A 22188-nucleotide genomic window follows, 5' to 3' on the forward strand; every position below is an offset into this window, starting at 1 on the left:
TGATCGTTTGAAGCATCCAGCGCTCACAGTAGTAGCTGAGTGGCAGCTGGCTAAACATCCTCTCTGTGAAGATCACGACCCGTTCATCTTAGTGTCTCCTGTTGTCCTAAATGATCATCGCTATTGCCTTGTGTGAGATTATCTAGGCAATCAGAGAGCATTATAAGAGAGTATTTAATAGAGCGTTATGGAGAGTACTGTAGCAAGCATTGTAGAGAGTACTGTAGGCAGTATTGTAGAGAGTAATGTTTTGAAGAGTAGGAGTCTCCAGCCTTATTTACAGTGAAAGCTACTTACACAACACAGTCTAGGAAGCCAGTGATGAGGGGGGTGTCCGCTAGGCACTGGACTCCTGCAAGCTCTTAGTGGTTCATGGCTAAAATCCCACTGATGATCACTATTCTAAAGAGTATTGTGTGATGCAGGCAGTCATTGACTCTTCAGCGCCTTGGAGTTCATGGTGTAACATAAGGTGGGAGCACCTCCACACCCCCCCCCCCCCGTCCCCAGACAGAGTTTTGTGGTCCGCCCCTCTGCAGGGGTAAACGCAGAGCCCCTCTGCACCGTGTTCTGGACGTCAGCATAAATCAATAGCGCTCAGACGCCCGGACAGTTCCGAGTCACCACTACCCCCCCCTTCCCCGACAGTGGAACCACCATTTCCCCCTCGCCCGTCTTTCCGTGCCTGACATACCGAGTCTCAGAGTTGAGGAATTGCAGAAGTAGGAATAACGCAGTTCCCCATTATGGGGCAAACTGAAAATGAGCACCATTAAAGACTGCAATCGCTTAGGAAAACGTTGCGCATGTAAATGTGCGAATGCCGTTAGCATCAAGGTGTCATAACAAAGGGCTCCGTCATTAGTTTCTGCGCTCTTTAGCCATCGATGTATTAATGGGAGCCATTCTTGTGTGAACAGAAGTATGAATGCATCTAATTTAACTACGAAGTTCACGCTGCGAAGCCCGTAAATTCCATACCGATGTTATGCTGTAAAATAGACCTGAAATTCTATTAAAACCGAATGTGTGTGTGATTTCTGCCACGGCTCTTAGACGTAGGACATCAATTTGGAGGGGTGCTTCAGCCGGCTTGCCCACTCATGTTCTTCACGTTCTACGACGTACTTAAAATAACGTTGTGGCAGCGTATGCGAGCCCTGAGCCGCAGTAATGGCTCTTGGGAGACTGAAAGATGCCGCTGTCAGAAATGCAAACGGCGGTGAGTCTGTTCCCTTACGAAATGATAAATGTGTTGTCGGAGTCGAGAGCTTGTTATGTTCCCTACAGACTTGCTCAGAGGGATGTGAATCTTTTTTTTCCAACACTAATTGTCAGCGAGAGGCACATTATGGAGGGAAGATGAGCACCTGCTTATTATATAAATTTGATTTTAGAAAAAGTCTATGATGTGTCGCTCTTTTTTTTTTTTGGGGGGGGGGGGGGGGCTGACCTGTGCTGGACAGTCGCTAATCGCACATGCATCAGTAGTAATCATTTGTAGAACTATGATGTTTAATACAGTATCTTGCCCCTTCACGAAGAGAACATATGAAAATTATTTATTTATTTTTTTATTTGCTTTCCAGACGTCATCATTTTTTTTTATAGCCAAAATGTTCGTTTTGTTTGTCTTCAGTATCTACTAGCCTAGTTCAAGATAACAAGCTTGCTTAAAGAACCAGGTCCCAAAGCGTGAACCATAACCATTTGGTAAGGGCTCCAGCGCTCCGATCTTGACATTCTGGTTGTAATTTCCTGAGATGGGGACAGAGATCTGTAACTCTACAATGGGCAATATAAAGTCACATTTGAGGGAAAAAAGCAGTTTCATTACTGCGTTATCATTTCAGAGTTTATCAGTGATGACGGTCAGTGCTGCACATTTAAGATGCCATGGATTTTAAACAGCAGAAATGCCCCCAGACTGCTCTATAATGACCTTTCCAAGTGGCCGCTTACTGCCAGTCTGTGAAATGTGCATTGAGCTGTGCACTTGTGTCATTTCTTCCTGAATGTTGTCCTGATGTCACCTCCAGGAGATACACCGGCAGGAGTGGACCGCCATCATCCCCAACTCGCAGCTCATCGTCATCCCATACCCACACAACGTCCCCCGCAGGTACGGCCCACCCTCAGACAATCAGCCTGCAGCCTTGCCTGGTGAAATTCCACCTTGGGGTACAGGCTTGGGGCACTGCCATCCTCCAGCCTCCTGCATCACAGCTCAAAGCTTGTTAGCGGTGATTCTGTGTAAACAGATCAGCTCGGGTATATTTGAGCTGATCATTGATTGCGGTGTGTTTGGCTCCAATAAGAGCCAGACTTTAGGTGTTTGTGTCTATGTGGGATCAGAGCTTGGTAACGATGTTCCGTATGACGTTTTTTTCCATCTCCGGTGACTTACAGGACACACATTCGCGCATGATCACACACTAAAATGTCTTTACCTTCATTACTCTGAAGGTGTGATCTCACCCTGTAGCCATTTAATCAGCTTTCAACATTCATAGCTGATAGCATGCTTCCTAATTAAGTGTTTTGACTGCCCTCCTCATAAATATTTCATGTGGTGAAGCACTCTTTCCATTTGTTTCCTTATCTTCATATGATGGCCCACAGAACAACGCGGTAAGAATTTGTGAACATTTTAATCAGCAGTGGGAATATATATCTTTTTCATTTTCTTCCTGAAATGGAATCCAAAACAATTGTAATATCATATTCATTAATTGTACTCTACGTGAGTAGAAACTTCTGCTTGGTATCTTGGTTGATCACTATAGGTTGATCCTTTATAGGTTTATTGTCTTGGTTGAGCTCTCTAGGTTGATCCACTATAGGTCTGGTATCTTGGTTGATCACTATAAGTTGATATTTTATGGGTCTGATATCTTTGTTGATCACTATATGTTGAACTTCTGTAGGTCTGGTATCTTGGTTGATCACTATAGGTTGATCCTCTATAGGTCCAGTATCTTGATTGGCCACTCTAGCTTGATCCTCTATAGGTCTAGTATCTTAGTTGATCCCTATAGGTTAATCCTCTCTAGGTTTGTTGTCTTGGTTGACCACTCTAGGTTGATCCACTATTGGTCTGGTATCTTGGTTGATCACTTTAAGTTGATATTTTATGGGTCTGATATCTTTGTTGACCACTCTAGGCTGATCCTCTGTAGATCTGGTATCTTGGTTGACCACTCTAGCTTGATCCACTGGCTGACGGTTTCTGACTGACCACAGGTATTGTACTTACCCCCTCGTCCCTCCCCTCTTATCTTCTGCAGCTGGAGTGCCAAACTGTACCTGACCCCCAGTAACATCGTGCTGCTCACTGCCATTGCCCTCATCGGGGTCTGCGTCTTCATCCTTGTCATCATTGGTATCCTGCACTGGCAGGAGAAGGTGAGGATGCCAGAGCAGATTTCCACGTAAAGCTACACCTATCAGTACGAATAGATGCATGTGCAACATGCATGACAGATGATGTTTTTGGCGATTGAGCTCCAGTTAGTCTAGTCCAGGCAGCTGCTACTCCTCAACTAGAGCTGCCTGCTCCACATAGACAAGGTTCTGGACTGTTCCCGGGTGGAAGAGCTTTCAGTAGACCCATGACTCATGACATGTCCAGAACCATATCAGTGCATCTTAGTATTGGGGGGGAGTTTGGTGGGAGAAGGCAGGGGGGGGTGGTCATTTTATTTTCTCCATCCCTTCCATGTTCACGTTTTCCAAGGAGATGCCAAACCACTTCCTATCATGCCGTCATTGTTTCCTCCCTGCAGTGTAATTATTTAGTGCTGATTATTCCCTAAACCGCCGCTCCACCCCTGCCTGCCTCCCCCGCAGGCGCCTGAGGCACACAAGTCTCCCCGTAGGATCCCCTCGCCTCCCGTAACCCGCTCCAGCACTGGCTCCGCTGAGCGGGATCCACAATCCTGGCCCCCTCTGCCTACCATCTGCTGGAGGCACCTGATTATGCTCACAGGAAGCCATAATTGCTGCCTGCTAAGAGAAATCATTTTGGGTGAAGAATTTATTGGAGTTGACACTGTATTAAAATAACATGTTGGCACCATATCTGAGGACTCCGGGCTCCTCATTATGTTTCAGGGAAAAAAAACGTTTCACACTCTCGTCTTGATTAGGAGTTGATTGAATGATTATTCTCCTGACAGACAAGCTCAGGTAATGAATTAGCATTGTTAGTCTTTCTTGCTGCTTAATTGGGGCTAGGATCTGTCTGATTTGACTGACCCCCAGAATCCCGCAAAGGTAGGTAGGATTTTATTAATTTTCTTTTTGCTGACACAAATACACACATGGTGTACTAATCCATATTTTAAAAACGGCTAGTTAAGAAGTGGGAACAGTTATCTGCCTTATTCGCATAGAAGATGATACCTTTTTAATTTTATTAATAGTGTTGCCACATAAGCCAAAAAATAAAATAATTGCAACGAAAAATAAGCACTCATCCCTGCCCATGCTGGAGCAGAGCTTGTTTGCATGCATTCAGCTAAATGGGGTCCATGTTAAATCTGATGTGGTGACTGGTTGAGCCCACGCTTTGGATGAGAGGCTTCTGATCACCAGAGCTGAATCGGCACACATGCCCTTGTATCCACAATCCCTCATTCACCGACTCGCACCTGCAACCGCTCACAGACAGGCAGCAATATGTGCGTGGTCTCTCATTCCCTGACCCGCAACTGCGCGCCCACACAAAGGCGCCCAAAGAGGCGTAGGCGCACGGAAAGGCACACAAACCATGTACGCGCCAACACCCGCCTGGGACACACACACACACACTTATACACACACACGGACAGAGACATGACCCTTATCCTCCCTGACGATGTGAGAATATGTTGCACCATCAAAGACAGGCTGTTTAGACCACTCCCACATCACCAGTCTTCATCACACCGCTCTGCTTAACCATCCAGCGCATCCAGGCTGTTTCTCTGCACACAATTACACTCAACGCCCACCCTGCACTGTGGATCCAAGCATTAGGGGGACCTGCTGCTGGGAGCGGGGGGAGGGGTGGGGGGACTGCTCTGATACACAAGGACAGAGTGCTAGCGGCCCACATCCCGCTGAAATGGAGACAGCTCTCTGACCCCCCTAGGCGAGCCCGGCATTAATTACGGATTCGTTAATAATGCATGATGCCCTAAAGGGGCGCTGGTAGTGAGAAGAAGAAAACTCCTAATTGCGTACGAATCGCTGTTTGCTTTACGTATCAAACGCCGCATCCTTTCAGCTGTTTGCTAATCCGCTTATGCTTTCGTCCAGGGTTGGAGAGCACAGCGGCGGACGTACGGGCATGCATTCCCCATAACCGATTTCAACCAAGCGACGGGTCGAGTGTCACGTCGCAAAAATTAGCTGTCATCACAGAACGATAGGACCAGATCAGAAGTAACAGTATCAAAGTTATAAGCATCAGCTAACGTTGGTGTGAGTAAGTACAGAGGGGATAGGAAGTGTTCTCTACAAACCGGGCTGTTGAGTGGCAGGTCAGCGGCAGACGCGAATGCCTGCAAGCGAGACCTTCCCTGACTTCCCTGATTCTTTTTGTTGCAGAAAGCAGATGATCGGGAAAAGAGGCAGGAAGCCCATCGTTTTCATTTTGACGCCATGTGAATGGAAGGCAGAACGACAAACCAGAGCACAGGGGGGCCGACCACGAAGACACCCCCGTGCGATTATGGAAAAGGGTTTATCTGTCTCATGTAGTCTGTTCAACTGGAATGTTTTTTTTTCTAATTTATTTTTTTTTTCAACAAAGATACCAGGATGAATTTGCATGTCCACAGTTCATGCCCCCACCAGGAAGAGGCCTCAGATTATCCGGTTCCTTATTTGTTTTCCCTGCTTTGGTCCTGCTGCTGGGAATCGAATGCCGGCATCGTAAATGCTGCCCCCTAACTCCAGGCTTCCTCTCTCGCTATCTGCTGGATATCCCATGTCTATGTTTTTGTAATATTATGGTATCAGTGTACATGCATAAACGCCGAGAAGTTTACATTGTTCTGAGCTGGCAGTGCCAGTGAATGCGTACTGTCGGTACTGTTATTTATGTCTGTATTTATGTTTCCATGTTTTGCACTTTTCCCTAAGTGGTGTATTTCTGCAGTGCCCCCCTTGTCTGTCTTTCATCCTGGCGCCGGCTCCTCTTAGCAGCCCCCCCAACCCCGACCGCCATTATGAATCCTTCTACTCTGCTCCCTCCCCACACCGGCGTATTGCCAAGTGATTGTGTTCCATCTCCTTATACTTTTTTGGAACCGCTAGTAAGGTGTCATGGTGTGTGTGTATGTGTGTGTGTGTGTGTGTGGGGGGGGGGGTCCTCTCACTGATGACGTTTTATGATGAAAGGGTCATCAATAAGACACATCGACAAAATTAACACTTTAATAAAGTAAACCTTGAGTTTTCACTGTGCTCTGTCAGGAAAAAAAAATAAGAGTACCGATTTGTACCTTTGATGGGGCTGTACCCTCAAGGATCTGCCAACTGTACCAGTTATAACTCTAGGTAAATGTACCTTTTAGTCTAAATTAAGGTACATAAATGGACTCTGGGGAACATCCCCAAGATACAAACAACATTAATGTACCCCCAATGGTACCCCCATTTCTATATCTTAAAAGGTACAAGTGCCTACAGCTAGGGTACAGTTGACAGACTCTTGAGATAACCCCAATGACAAGCAAAGGTACAAACTGGTACTTTTTCTGACATTTTAAGAATGTAAGAAACTTCCGTCATACACTAAGTATTTCACATCTACGTTTGGCAATGAATAGTATTGGGACCATTTTCGAAATTGAAAATTTTCTGAAAAACTGTCTTTTTTCCGACGTTTAACTTTTAAAATAAACTTTCCCCGATAAATCGAACTGTGCAATAAAATGTGCTTGACCTACTGTAACTGGCTTTAAAAGCCGTGCCCTTTGTAAAATTCAGCCGCTTCGTCTCCCACAAAGGCTGTTTGTCATGTCCTCTCACTATGTAAGGTGTTACTGGGTAGACGAACTACTGCATGTCGCAAAACTGTAACATTAACGTTACTTTTTGTGTTTTGACCTTAAATTGGTGTGCACATCATTTATCGTGTATATTTTTACTTGTAAGTGCTGGAAGGAAATGTAAATTGAAGCTGTTGATGGAATGGGTGATTTGAGAATTAAATCAAATTACAAACCATTTTAAAGACTATTTTCATTACTTATTTTCAGTAGTTTTCAGTACGTGTATGCGGTGTATGCTAGCTTTAGTATAGCAGAGATAAAGGCAGTCATTCAGCAGTCAACACCCGACGCGACTTCTTCCTAGGCTGCGAAGACCCCCGATTCATTTTCATATTAAGTTTTTGCCAAGGGTTTGAGTGGAGAACCGTTTATTGTCCATGCTACAAATTGACCAAAGTCCCGATGAGCGTCTTACGGGCTCCGATGATCATTCACAGAAAGGGGATCATTTTGCTTATTGCGAGTGTCTGGCGTTGAATAGCCCAGATGCCTTGTAATCGCACTGAACGCTGGGGCTGCCATGTCCGCTTGCTGAATAAAGCGAGGCATTTATATTCATTTTTGGCCGCTCCTGTCTGTGCGCGTCTTCCCTACAGACAAGTCATTATGAAGCGCACAGCTCATCCAGCGCGTCGCTGCCTCCTCCGGGTCGCAGTAAACGGCGATCGCAATCGAAAGGTCCTTAATTTAGTTTCAAACCACACTGACCACCCTCCCTTCATCTGTGATCGCATTACCGGGCTAATTATCTGCTCTTACAAGTGATATGAAGATATCGACCAAGCAAGGGCATTGCTGCGTGCCCGGTATCATTTCGCGTTATTCACCGAGATCGATAAACATTTACGTTTAATAAAACGCTTGAAATATATCACCACTAAAATATCTACCAGATTTGATCCTTTTCAGCGTGCAGGAGCTCGTCTGTTAAAAATAATTCGCAGAATCAAGTCCTATAGGTTTTCCATTATCCGGTATATTATGAATTTGTATCCTTAAATATTACCGATAGTCTATATATATGCCATATATATATATGTATGACATTGTCAGAAATGCGCGGGGGATTTATCTGCTTTCTGTTGTCTGTTGCATGCGTTTATCGCCGCCTTTTTCCCCTGACATCAGCCTTTGGAGATTCGGTGGGTCCGTGTGCGCAGTATGAACAGTTGGTTCTGCGAGGGGAGTGCATGCGTACAAGCTACAGCCCTGAACTTAAACGGGCTTCATCTGGAGCCGCCGCTTCAGTACTCCTCTGCCTCCTCCTGCAGCCCAGATCTCCGTCGGACTTCACCGTATCCCACCCCGATTGGACATACGGCTTGCTTTCCGTATGCATCTGGAATTACCCCCACGTCTTTCCTTGATGGATTTAAAAACCGCGTGCAATGCAATGCAAGAGGGTCTAAAACTATAGTTTGCTTTTATTACATGATTTATTTTTTTGCGCAAACGATGGGATTAAAGCATCTGAAGAAAGTTGGATTTTGCGAAAGCGACACTGTGTGCCGGCTTCCTAGGATGGAAAGATACAGCTGCTCCCGCAAATAGAGAAGGCGCTCATAGCTGAACCGACAGCCGAGAGGGGAGATGCAGGGAGGTGAGTTTGGGCGCTAGTGCTTTCAGCATTAGCTTTAAAATGCATTATTATCCGGTCGCAGCGGCTGTCATACTAGGATATGCCCTGGTTACACACTGCGGTACAGAAAGGAGGCAAATTCCGGATACTACTGAGAAAAACGGTTTGCAATACGGAGCAAATTCACTCTTTAAATATCTTTTGGAACAAGTTGCTCATTTTTTGTTAAAGATCGTTAATAAAATAGATCGCCGCCTGCAGGAGGAATGGGTGTTTTAATAAGAGTCAAATTGGTAAGATTTAGAAAATATTTATATATTTTTTTAAATAAAATCAAGAAAATCAAACTTACTTAACTACTATTGAATCTCCGAGTTGTACCAATCGCTTGATTACGTTTCGGCGACTCAAGGACACGTAAGGTAACCCTGAAGTGCGATAATCCCGATCGGCTGCTGGTGTGCATCTCCGTCTCCGGCTGAAACTTCAGTGCGCGTCGCGGGACCTCGGCGGCGTGCGGTGCTGAATGGACAGCGCCCGTCTAACGAGCATCTGCTGGCTTTATATTACCGCTTAAACCAACTGAAAAACCCCTCGCCGCCACTGAGTATTTAAAACAAAATCTATTTTAGCTCAGTTGGACGCAAACGCAGAAATGTATGTTCGGGCTGTAACGAATCGTCACCATTCCTGTCCCCTGCTGCTAAATATTGCAATGTACTACAAATACAGCGATTAAATAAACGCATATTCTTGGCAGTATGCTATTTGTGCACGGGTCATATCATGGGTGCTTGTTGTAAAACGGCGTAAAATGCATACTACGTGTTAGCTCTAAGGTGAGTTTAATGTGTTCCAGGTAATAATATTTAACGACACTGTAAAAACTCAATGAAGACTGACACTAATGCCATTAAAGCTGTTCTAGCGTATAGCTGCGACGGTGAGGGGAAAATTAATGGGATTTTGCTGAAATCCAAGCTATTACAGCCCAGTCTGCTGCTGGATCTTGCCGTATGTGCCTTCAAACTGCACATGCATGCTCTGCATAATTAATGCTTCACACAGTACTTTATACATATTTAAGGAGAAATATTCACTAACTGGTGTGTCAGCAATCGCGGAAACAATATGTTGACAAAACAGGCAAATTAACTATTATCCATGCGAGTCCAATCGTCTATGCAGTGTTCCATTCGACTGCCTAGGTTAAAGACAGCGTTTTAATCAACTTGAAGAATATATCCCCGATAAACGATATTTACTATACTTGTATATTGTAAAAGATGTAAGCGCTCTAAGTCATTCGTGGTGCATACGTCGCAGTAATGTATTTCATAACACAAAATCCCGAAAAGTTAGAAGTAACATCTTTTTTAACCTGTTATGTTTGATAAATCCCACCTTAATTATGTTGTTTTTCTGGTCTTTTGGGTTTATTTTATGCTGATGGATTACAGAAACTATGTAAACAAAATGATTGCATCTGAAAAATGAAATCCGGAATAATATCTAAATGAAAAAATTACACGTTTATTAAGTTTATCTGCAAACAATTTAAGCCGAATTTGTTTGTTTTTTTCATTAGCGTTTTCATGTGTCCTCTGTAACATTGTTGTAGTGCATTTTGACTGTACCGCCGCCACCTGGGATCTTGTAAGACAGAACACAGTAGTAATCATTTTATGGTTATGAAAAGGAAAATTAAAATTACATTCTTTTAAGTCGATTAATTTACCTGCGTGGTCTCTCTGTCTTTCGCTTAAACAGGACAATCTTGTCCCTTTTCTACACCTGAGTATTTTTTCATTGTCCTGTGCTTTTGATGTAATAGGGTAAATGTGGCCCATATAGGCTAGACCCATCTGCGGTCCTCCCTCGTTTAAACCTGCGTTGACTTCCCAGGTGAAATGTGTTTATAACCCAACACATGAATGGGCGTGATGAGGTTTTGCTTAAATGGCACAAATAATAACATCATGTGCTATATCCCAGTAGGATTCAGTACTCCGTGCAGGTCTACGCATCACGTTGAGCAAGTTTATTAATCGTAATTATTAAGCAACCCTGGCGTCTGTAGGAATGAAGGCACAGCCATAACAAATTACTTCAGTCTCAAATGTTCCTGTTAAAGTTAAACTACGGTGTCTTTGTAGTGTGCCCAAAAAATGCAACCTACACCTAGGTGTAGTCTAAGATCCGAATAGCGGGATCTGATTTGTATTCATGTTGTTAGTGCTGCCACCTACTGTTCAAATGGGCATTGACATATTGAGGTGAATACACTGGAGCTTTGAGCTGAGCCTGAAAGAGAACGCATCTGTTCCAGTGAAAGCTTTAATGCGATTGGCCCACACTGTACGCATGAAACACATCACTGAATTTTAAAACTCTTAGCCGGGCTTGGGAGCTTGGTTTTGCAGAGTGGTCAGTCTCGGGCTTATCTGTCTTGGCGTGAGGTTGCGGTAGACACTCGCTGGTCCCAGGAGGTCCGTACCAATTGTGATCGATCTGTTTTGACTGGACAGGTGGGACTCCCGCCAAACACACAAACCTTCTGATGGGTGAGGGAGCCCCGGGTCCCAGAGATGAACAGCAGAGTGTGGAGCAATCGATCTCCCTGTGGAGGTCCCACCGCGATCTGTCAGACGCACATTGATTTCCCTGGTCCTGGGTGGGAGAAATAAGGGATATCTGGGGCGCACAGCTGAGATGTGTTTTGCTAAGCTGACTCGCTAACTTATAAAACAGTGCAGCTGTTACATACCTTCCGAGCTTGTTCTCCGTCTTAGTTAAACATCCATCCATCGTTTGTGGCTGCTTATCTAGTACAGGGTCACATTGAGCCTGGAGCACATCGCAGGAAGCACAGGGCAGAAGGCAAGGGACATCCTGTGCAGGTTTACAGGGCACATAGTTGCATACAGAATCTCACACAACGCAATTCACAGACACTGATTCTACTAGTCGCATGTTTTCATACTGCGTGAGGCAGGAGTGTAACTGGAAATTCTGAGCTCCATGATAAAAAATGTGTCACCATGACCCCAACAGGGTTGCCACTTCCAGAAGAAATATGGGAGCCCCCCGTATTTATTGAGCCACTACGATAAGAGTCATGGGAGGGGGGGGGTCCCCCACGGTGAAATTTCCTGTTGATTGTATAATGCTCTCCTAGGGTTTAACTGATAGGCATATTCAAGCATCCCTGTAGTGCTGCCCCCTGGAATTTGCCAGGGTATCCAGGCTCCTCTGGTGGAAGGAAACTAAAAACCCATGCAGACAGGGAAACATTGAACCCCCCCCCCCCCCCCACACACACACACACACACACACATACACACAGGACTTTTGGCATTTTTAGTTTATTGATTGCAGTCACAAAACTGGTTTTTATCACATTGTGGGGGCCATTTGGTGCCCACAGTGTAATATAAACCTAATCCACAGGCATACACACACACACACACACACACACACAGGAATTGAACCCGCAATGCTGCCGATGTGAGGCCTCAGTGCTACCCAGTGCCCCAACCACACATCACATCAGAGTTCTGTTTGGTAATATGTGTTTGCACACTTTTGCAAATTAGATAACCGGGGCACTTGCCTTGCAAAGGGTCTCCGCCTCTGTACTGTGTACTCAGTACTGTACTGTACTGCGCATATGTCTTCATCGTGGACCATTTCATTATCCCCCTGGAAATGGGCGCTAACACGTAATAACATTTTATCGCCAGCTGGACCTCAGACTCCGCGCGTGAGGTTGCCGCCGTCGTAACCTTGAGACATTTAACATCCCTTCAGTTAACGTCAGTCTGTATAAACGGGTAAATTACTCTCGATAATCAGATAATAATCTGGAAGTCTGTTAAGCAGAAAATGTGCAGATAATTGTCAAGTTAAACTTCCCATTAAATTTTTTAATTGATTACTCGGAGGCGGTGGTTAAGCGATCGGCGAGAATTCCCAGTTGCAGAGGGAAGAGAGCGTTTTGGAGTCTGTACACAGTTTCATGAATATTTGACAGTTTCTTAAGGAATATCACTTGCCTTTTAAGAATGCATTCTATTATAAGGCGGGGATAATCAAGCCAGGGGAAATTAGCATTTAGGGGAATTAATGATGCCAGCGGTAGAGTTGCTTTCTGCATTTCTGACAGATTCGTGAAGCCGTTAGAAAGAAAACCACCAGCCCTTCGCTTCCAATTGTGAGCGAAGGGAAACTCTAGGAATTCCAGTCAAAAATGTTAAACTCGTTATTTAATCGAGGTTATGTTATGTTAATGTACATCTCTTATTTTAGTATGAAATGTTTTATATTAGTTTGTCACTTTACGTTCTTTTTTTAAAAAAAAAAAACATTTTTGTACCACAAAATGCAGAGTAAGTTGAAAAGCGAGCTATCAGGTTGACGTGGATTAATGAAAAGATTTCGCCCTTATAAATTTTAGATTAACATCCTATTTGGGTATAAGTTCTTATTTGCTTGGGTGCATATGTTATATATTCCTGTGCAATAGTGGAAAAAGTCATTTGTCTTATAAACGAATAAATTGAGTGATGTTTTGTCTTTTCAGCCTGGGTTTTCCTCATTCTGGTTGAACAAGGCTTTGCACTTGCACAGAAAACTAAAGGTTTGTTCCTCCTTTTTATCGTCTTAAACAAATGAGGCCCTGTGTGCTGCCTGTCAGCCGTGTCTGCAAAGATAGATTTGATTGATGCCTCCTTTGCACATACGATTTGCTGTAGAGCAGGGACAGGCCTGTGTCCTTCATCACTGTCACCTTCAGAAGAACATTTAAAGGCAATTAAAATGGGAAGAGCACATTGACCTTGAAGCAGACTGAATGGTTGGATCTCTAGAGTATTTTCATACCGAGGAAGGGTTAAATGTATAGTGAAATAGCTGTTATGTTGTATGCATATGTGGCCCCATTGCCCATAATATTTAGTTTCAATGAATTTAGAAAAATAATATGTACGATTAACTACTAGCTGGACCGATGAAGCCAGAGAAATGTATTGGCATGAATCCAGAACTGGAGCCCACTTTAAGGACCACAAACCCCTAGACCTCCTGACATCAAAGTTTCTCCTCCCAGTGACACTTAAATCTTTTTGTTTTTGCCATGTCAGAGTTGCAGAATGGCGACCAGACGTCTAAAACTTCAGGGCAGTGTGGAACCTGGATACGAAATGCAAACGGGGGCCTCTTCACCTCCCCGAACTACCCCAACATGTACCCCCCAAACAAGGAATGTGTTTACATCCTGGAAGGTAACTGGTCTTTCTGTCATTGTGGTGTTGCTGTAGAGATGCGCCCACATCACGGCTAGCTTTCTGTCAGCCGGCTGTCTGTTTGCATGCATGCAGTCTAACACCAGTGCTAAGTTAAAAACCCAACTAGTACTAACCAGGGAAAAGCACCACTTCTTAAATGTAGTGCTGAAAACTAGATTAAACAGCTCTGACTGTTGCAATGGAAGTTCAGATATAAATCCTGTACATAAGCTAATTCCAGCTACATGCTAATGACCCAGATTTTATATTGTGCCACCAAGGTGCTGCATTTCTTGCGGTTGCATAAAACACCTCTGTCAGTGTTACACACCCGTACATCACAGGTCCAAAAATGTCAGGAGAAATATGTGTCCTTGTCTTGAAAAAAATCTCATGATTAATAATCTGTCCCAGTTGAAGCATTCAGGGGTATTTCATGTGTTGCAGTCAGACACACAAAAATATAATCCCCACATGACAGACGTGTACAGTCGTGTACAAATAGCCGTAATTAGCTGTGTAAATAGATGGAACTGAGAAAATTAAACATGTTAAATCTTGATAACTTTCCTTGGATATGTTACATGTAAATCAGTATAAACGTGTGAACAAAAAAGAATATATTTGTGTAAAAGATAATAATACAAACATAATACATTATAACACATGAAATGGGCACTTGTAAATATCCATAAACAACCTTCCCAATATGTATAATATATTAAAAAAAAAAATTATGCTTTACAAACTTACCACACCACAGTTCACATAATGCCTTATTATTACATTAAGAAACTTCCATAATGAAATGATGCATTATGAACTAATTTACATTCCAAAAGATAGCCGTTTCAATTATGTTAATTAAACGTTAAGTTGCAATTATTTGAGTAAACTTTAGAGAGAGTGATAAGGTGAAGTGCATTGTGGGAGGCCGTAAATGGCTGGCCACCACTTTGGAATTCCTGAGCGCCCTAATAAGCTTTGGGGCTGAGGAACAAGACACTTTGTTTTCAGTGGCATAAAAGGTTTCAAACCACTGAGGTATATAGGGAAATAAATTAATTGGAGCCGAAAATGAGTCTCAATTGAAGGCTCATTTTAAGTTAAACAAAAGAGCAAAATAAAACAATGTTTTATATACCCAGTGTTAGGGAAGTTACTCACAAAGTAATCCATTACAGACAGTTCAGGTCCAGAAAGTACAAATCCAGACCAAGGTTTTATTTCAACCAACCAACTGAGTACAAGGAGTCACAGAGAGCTCAACTGGTTGGTTAAACGAACCTTGGTCTGGATTTGTACTTTCTTTAATGTAATGGATTACCTTTGTGAGTAACTTCCCCAATACTGTGTATGCCACGGTTTATGAACCCACACATGTAATGTCCAAAAGTAACAACGTAACAATTGCAGGTAACAATTTTTTAGTTAAAGTTGTTTGATAGTAAGTTACTTCAACTGTAATCCAAGGACAACCAACCTGTGAAGCTTGTAGCTCCTATTACCAACCCTGCCAGTCACTGTACGATATTATCTAACTATTACATATAATTTTATGAAATAGTGGCTATGATGTGAAGGCTATGTGTGAAATTACTTGCGGAATAAATAATACCTCTTAGTAATACGCTGCTTTCAGAATAATAACCTCTTTCATTCCCTGACTGACCGTGCCGTTAGCAGCACTGCACCCAGCTGATCATAATGACCGCCTCCTGCCGTCCTATGAATGTTTTCCGCACGACGCTCAAATATTCCGTAGGACAACGACAGTTGTAGCACATGAACTGGACCATGTTTTATTTTTACGTTTTTTTTTCTCACAGATTTTATTTTACATCGACATCTGCTTGTGTTGTTGTGTCATCGTTATGCTGTTGTTTAGCTTCTTCTGAATACAACCAAGGGGTACCTGTGCATTCAGGAGACTCTGTATACCAGTAATAAATGCCCTCCCCTTGCCATGCAGAGCAGGGGTAGGAGGTAACCTCTGTGTGGATGGAGGGCTTTTACCTGAAACACCAGTGGACGCTCCAGTATCTTCTGCCACCCCCATCACAGCAATGCCCCGCCAGAGGATCGAGCTTGTCTTCGACAGCACCTACTACATCGAGCCGTCCTTCGAGTGCCGATTTGACCACATTGAAGTCCGCGATGGCCCATTCGGTTTCTCGCCACTCATTGACCGCTTCTGTGGACCACGGAGTCCAGGTGTGGTGCGTTCCACGGGCCGCTTCATGTGGATCAAGTTCACCAGCGACGAGGAGCTAGAGGGGCTGGGATTTCGGGTCAAGTACACCTTTACAGCAGGTACAGAGTGTCCCCCATGGTCACGGTCTACTTTTGATGACCTCATTAACCTACATTAGTTAGTGCAGATGAGTATTTCCAGATTTATAACATCTGTTTATTTTCATATTTACTGTTTTACTTTATCTACAACACATATTTAGATTTTAATTATATGATTTACTTTATATCATGCCATTTTTATAGTAGTTAGAACCTTTGTATATGTTCAGATTTTAGGTGTCAGTGTATAATTAGCTAAAGCACAACCGCTAAGGAAATAATGTGGCTTCAGCAAATAAACGACAAGGTGAGACTCCCCGAGGATCCGCGCTTGTCTTTGTGTTCTGTTCGCCGACTGTCTTGTTCGCTAATGAGCTTTGACCCCTGCCATCCTCAGCATCCCTCACAGAGCACTAGCACCGCCGCTAAAGGCCATTAGCCGTGACACAACTGTGCAGGCCGTGTCACTAATGTGATATTCTGGCTGCTTTCAAATGAGTGCCTTTTGTCTTTTTCTCTCGTGTCAGACCCGGATTTTCATCTCCACATGGGGGGAATTTTAAATCCTATTCCAGGTGAGTCCTAGCAGGATCACAGCAGTTCGGCCAGCTAAAATAACAACAATGGGGCCAACCTCAGCCCATTCTCACTCCTTTCATCTTTTTAGTTGTTGTCTGGTTTTTATGTTCCCTTAATCTCTTGCTACCCCCTTCCTCAGATTGTCAGTTTGAGATCGACGGCCCGGATGGAATGATCCGCTCCAGCCAGGTAGAGGAGGAGGAGAAGATTAAGTCTGGCGATGCGTTGGACTGCATCTGGACAATTCGTGCGCCTCCGAATTCCAAGGTTAGCGTCACGCCGCGCGTGCTTGTGACGGCTCCGGTCAATAAGGTACCCTAGATGGTGCCAGGCTGGGGTGTGGAGGACAGCGGGGCCGCCTGATTAGTGGGACACCGCCGCATCCCGGCCCAGTTGCTGCTGGCAGATCTTTAAAGACCTCTGAATTTAGCCACCCGGCATGAGGTCAGGAAAGTGAAAGTGGAGAATGGCAAAATCCACACCACCCCCTGCTGGGCGTTCAGCTGCAAATGTACACGAAGTAAGAGAAATTCCGCATCCCCATACCACCCCTGCATAGACTGTTTTGTGAAGCCTATCGCTGAAAGCAGAAAACTTAGCTAACCAGGCTGTCGTTCTCATCCACTCGTCGCTGATGGACTTGAGTGAATAGCTGTGAGGAGAGATGGGTCCCCCAGTGAAGCCTGCAATCCTTAGAGGGAAAAGACCCAGGTGGCTGATAGCGCCCCCATCAGGGGAGATATGCACTCACCTTTAGCCCCAGCAAATGGATGAGCACCATGTGCTCATGATAGCAGATTGGGTGAAAATGGAAAGGAAACATCGGCCCTCCTATCCCAGGCTCCAGATAAGAGTTTTAGAAAGTGAGGTTAAGGTGTTATCAGGTTTTAAACAGATATCGATTTCTGTCGTGTCAAATCAGCTCACTCTGCTTTGCATTACTGAGCCGAAATCACCAATCCTGAGATTAAGTCGACGTAATGTTTTCAGCTTCTGAGCTGAATCACCTAAAAGGGTCGTATCTCTTCTGGGAAAACTGTCCGAACAGACAGGGGGCCCAGGTGTTTTTTGTGCCCGGCAGACAACTCTGAAAGACGCCCCTGTTGCCCGCAGATCTACCTGCGCTTCCTGGAGTACCAGATGGAACATTCCAACGAGTGCAAGAAGAACTTTGTGGCGGTGTACGACGGCAGCAGCTCTATCGAGAACCTGAAGTCCAAGTTCTGCAGCACCGTGGCCAGCGACGTCATGCTCGACAATGGAGTGGGCGTGGTCCGCATGTGGGCGGACGAGAACAGCCGGCTCAGCCGCTTCCGGATGCTCTTCACCTCCTTCGTGGACCGTAAGGACGCCCTCTGCTGCTCACTTTACACACAGCACTCATTATCTCATAGAACACAAATCATTTTACAGTTTAGTAATTCAAAGTCCAGAAATGAAATTATACTTTTTTTGCCGTTCGTACATGCATGAGTACAAGTTTATTGCAATGCTTCTTTTCACTTGTCCCATCTTCCGATCCTTTGAGACATGCACACACATGCATACAGAGTTGGCCAGCCCACAGGGCCCCTGGAGCAAGCAAGGTTTAGGATCAGTCCCCAAGATATGAACCAGTGACCATTCAGTGACGAGCATAGAGTCCTAACCCGCTCAGCCACACTGTGAACCTCACAAATATGCAGTTCTTTTAGAATTTGCGTGTCCCATCAGCTAGATCTTTCGTGGATATTTCCCAGGCCTGGGACGAAATAACTTCAAGCAGGCCTCCCTGAGGTGCAACCCTTCCACCCTGGGCCGTCTGCTGGGCCACCTCTGGTCCCAAGCCTGGGACAACTGTCCCCCTGAGGCAGCAGGCCTGCTCACAGCTGTTCTCCTTAATCACTATGCCCCCAATGCACAAATAGGATGTCACTGCATTAACAGAATGATGAGTACCTACCCCACACACACATTTATTACTTACTTACAGTGTGTTATGCTCCATCCAGTTTAATCAGAGCACATAAACTGGGACACAGTATCTCTGAACTAGGTGCGAACCTGATCTCCGCTCATATTGGGTTTCATGTCGTTAAGAAGGGTAGACAGATATATTGAGGGCTTTTCTCAATTAAAATCCCTGAATCAAACAGTTGTGGATTGAGTTTTTGTTGTGGTCTAGTTTTAGCAGTGAAAATGTGGGTTAGGGTTAAGTAAACATGACAAAAATAATTTAAATTCCTAATTTAAATGGATCACTGATTGTTTGCTGTAATCCAGCATTCAGTTTTGATAAGAAAGTTATTCACAAGGCACTTTTCACAAACAAATCAGTGTTGAGCATGTTTTACTATTTTTTCCCCACTGAAATGTGATTGGAAATATTTTTTTTCCTAAAATGCCCCATAATCAAAACAAAGCCACTCTTTATACCACAAATGGTCATATTAGCTGAACAGTGAGGACATCGCTCCCCCCCCCCCCCCACCCCACCATGTTTCACTTTGCATTAATTCTGTCGAGATTTGAGACATATCCGATTCTCATGAGTGGCTTATCGAGTCCCCATAATTACATGTTGATTCTAAATTGGATGCAGATTGTCACACAGGGAACAATTGTTTCTCCATTGCAGTGTGACTTTTTACTGAATGCCTGAATGATCAGCAAAATTATTTTTTTTGTGTGTTTAAGACCAGAACAGAAACAGATTAGAGGCACTCCGGAACAGACCGCAGTGTGCTAGTTACCATTTCATTAGGAGAAGGAACAGATTAGAGGTACTCCTTAACAGTCCGCAGTGTGCTAGCCACCATTTCATTAGGAGCAGAAACAGACCAGAGGTACTCCGGAACAGACCGCAGTGTGCTAGTTACCATTTCATTAGGAGAAGGAACAGATTAGAGGTATTCCTTAACAGTCCGCAGTGTGCTAGCCACCATTTCATTAGGAGCAGAAACAGACCAGAGGTACTCCGGAACAGTCCGCAGTGTGCTGGTTATCGTTTTATTAGGAGCAGAAACAGACCAGAGGTACTCCGGAACAGTCCGCAGTGTGCTAGCCACCATTTCATTAGGAGCAGAAACAGACCAGAGGTACTCCGGAACAATTTGCAGTGTGCTGGTTATCGTTTCATTCAGAGCAGAAACAGATTAGAGGTACTCCGGAACAGTCCGCAGTGTGCTAGCCACCATTTCATGAGGAGCCGAGACAGACCAGAGGTACTTCGGAACAATTTGCAGTGTGCTGGTTATCGTTTCATTAGGAGCAGAAACAGATTAGAGGTACTCCGGAACAGTCCGCAGTCTGCTAGTTACCATTTCATTAGGAGCAGAAACAGATTAGAGGTACTCCGGAACAGTCCACAGTGTGCTGGTTATCGTTTTATTAGGAGCAGAAACAGACCAGAGGTACTCCGGAACAGTCCGCAGTGTGCTAGCCACCATTTCATGAGGAGCCGAGACAGACCAGAGGTACTCCTGAACAGTCCGCAGTGTGCTAGTCACCATTTCATTAGGAGCAGTAACAGATTACACTACAAGCTACACGTGTTTCCCTGCACGAGTGCCCGTTTCCCAGGGAGCCTGACGAAGACGAGGACTGTCGTGCTGGCTGTCTGTCATTTGGGGCGGCAGCTCGTTTCCGTTAAACTGGAGAGGGAAGGTGTAACACAGGAACATGCACGTCTAACAGAAGCACTGGGCTCCCCTCCAACTCTCCATCCAGCACCCGACCAGTCCAGTGTGTCCCGTGCTTGAGGAGAACCCATCGAATGAATTTCTGCTGTAAAACACGCTTAACTCACATGTCTTTCAGCCCCCTGTACAGGAAACACCTTCTTCTGCCATAGCAACATGTGCATCAACAGCTCTCTGGTTTGCAATGGCATTCAGAACTGTGTGTACCCTTGGGACGAGAACCACTGCAAGGGTGAGTGACCTTTGACCTCCACCCACACCAAACCCCTTTTTGTTTGTTTACTTGTTTGTGTGTTTGTTTTTCTGAGGCACCTGGTGGGGGGGAGGGGTAATCCCTGACATATTTTCTTTCTTAAGTGGGGGCTCCTTGAGCTCTTATCAAGGTACCTGAACCCTTATGGGAGGTCCAGGGACTCCCAGATCCCCCTCAATTCAATCACTGCTACAGGTCACATTATACCCTCTTCTAAGTTAACAGATAAGCTTTGCACTAAAACGAGTTTATGGAATGAATTCCTCTAGTTCAATTAAGGTAAATGCTTTGTTAGGAATCTGTGTATTTACGCATGTTTTTAGAATGTTGTTTGCCTGCTCTCTTTTTTATTATCCATTTTTGATGCTGTAAAATGGTCAATAACAGTTGAACTGAAGCATAGACTTAAATCATATTCAGAGCCCTTTTTCTAGAGGTGAGGTGAATGTACTGTGAAGAAGCAGAGAGGTATTTGTTTTGTGTGTAAACCCATGAAATTGAATGTGTCTCGTCTCTATTCTGCGGCGCAGTGACGCGATAAAAATCACTCCCGGTGACCTGTTTCCCTGCCTCCACAGAAAAGACGGCCAAAGGTCTGTTCCACCAGATCACGAAGGCCCACGGCACTGTTATCGGCGTCTCCACTGGCGTGGTCCTGGTCCTGCTCGTCATCTCCATCCTGGTACAGATGAAGCAGCCACGCAAGAAAGTGGTGGCGCGCAAGTCCGTCTTCAACAAGGCGGGCTTCCAGGAGGTCTTTGACCCCCCCCCACTACGAGCTCTTCTCCCTGCGGGACAAGGAGATCTCCTCGGACCTGGCCGAGCTGTCGGAGGAGCTGGAGAGCTACCACAAGCTGCGGAGGTCCTCTACCGTCTCGCGCTGCATCCACGAGCACCACTGCGGCTCGCAGCCGCCAGGCGTCAAGCAGGGCCGCACCAACCTGGGCTCCATGGAGCTGCCGTACCGCAATGACTTTTCCCAGCCGCCGCCCATGAAGACTTTCAACAGCAGCTACAAGAAGAGCTGCTATGGCTACAAGCAGGGCCACGACTGCGCCGAGCAGGTCATCGAGGACCGCGTCATGGAGGAAATCCCCTGCGAGATCTACGTGCGCGGCGCCAGCGCCACCCGCAACAACAGCGACGCAGTCCAGTCACGCTCCCTTTCCATGGACTTCTGAGTTACGGGGGGTGGGGGCGGGGGTGGGGGGGCTGTTAGGCTAAATCACCCTCTACTCCCATCGCTTCCTGCATTCTTCCACCTCAAACACACAGCGAAAAAGAGCAGTAAATACAAATCAGTTACTATACCAAACTGTGTGTCTTTTTAACTCATTTTAATTAAAACGTCGTGTCAAATGAATTAATATTATCATCATTTATGTGTATGGGCTTATTTTTTTGTGCATACATTTAAAAAATGTGTTAGCTTCATGCTAAGCTTGATTACCCACGCTCGCATTGCAGATGGTGT

General features: G+C 44.9%; 2 protein-coding genes across 2 annotated transcripts in view; both read left to right on the plus strand.

Moving 5' to 3' along the window:
• Positions 1 to 7218, plus strand: part of itfg1 (integrin alpha FG-GAP repeat containing 1) — an 83043-nt gene extending 75825 nt beyond the window's left edge. The window contains exons 16-18 of the mRNA XM_049030047.1: positions 2040 to 2122; positions 3288 to 3405; positions 5593 to 7218. Of these exons, the coding sequence (XP_048886004.1) occupies positions 2040 to 2122; positions 3288 to 3405; positions 5593 to 5652 (261 nt within the window). The 3' untranslated portion in view covers positions 5653 to 7218. The remainder of the gene's footprint in view (positions 1 to 2039; positions 2123 to 3287; positions 3406 to 5592) is intronic.
• A 911-nt stretch (positions 7219 to 8129) lies between these two features.
• LOC125704218 (neuropilin and tolloid-like protein 2) lies at positions 8130 to 21896 on the plus strand. Its single transcript, XM_048969599.1, is given in 10 exon segments — positions 8130 to 8643; positions 13205 to 13261; positions 13764 to 13904; positions 15972 to 16220; positions 16730 to 16777; positions 16921 to 17048; positions 17895 to 18123; positions 20580 to 20693; positions 21293 to 21477; positions 21479 to 21896. Coding segments are annotated over 10 exon segments (1578 nt in total). The 5' UTR covers positions 8130 to 8633; the 3' UTR covers position 21896.
• The last annotated feature ends 292 nt before the right edge of the window (positions 21897 to 22188 follow it).

Source organism: Brienomyrus brachyistius, chromosome 11 (genome assembly GCF_023856365.1).
Source record: "Brienomyrus brachyistius isolate T26 chromosome 11, BBRACH_0.4, whole genome shotgun sequence".
NCBI lineage: Eukaryota > Metazoa > Chordata > Actinopteri > Osteoglossiformes > Mormyridae > Brienomyrus > Brienomyrus brachyistius.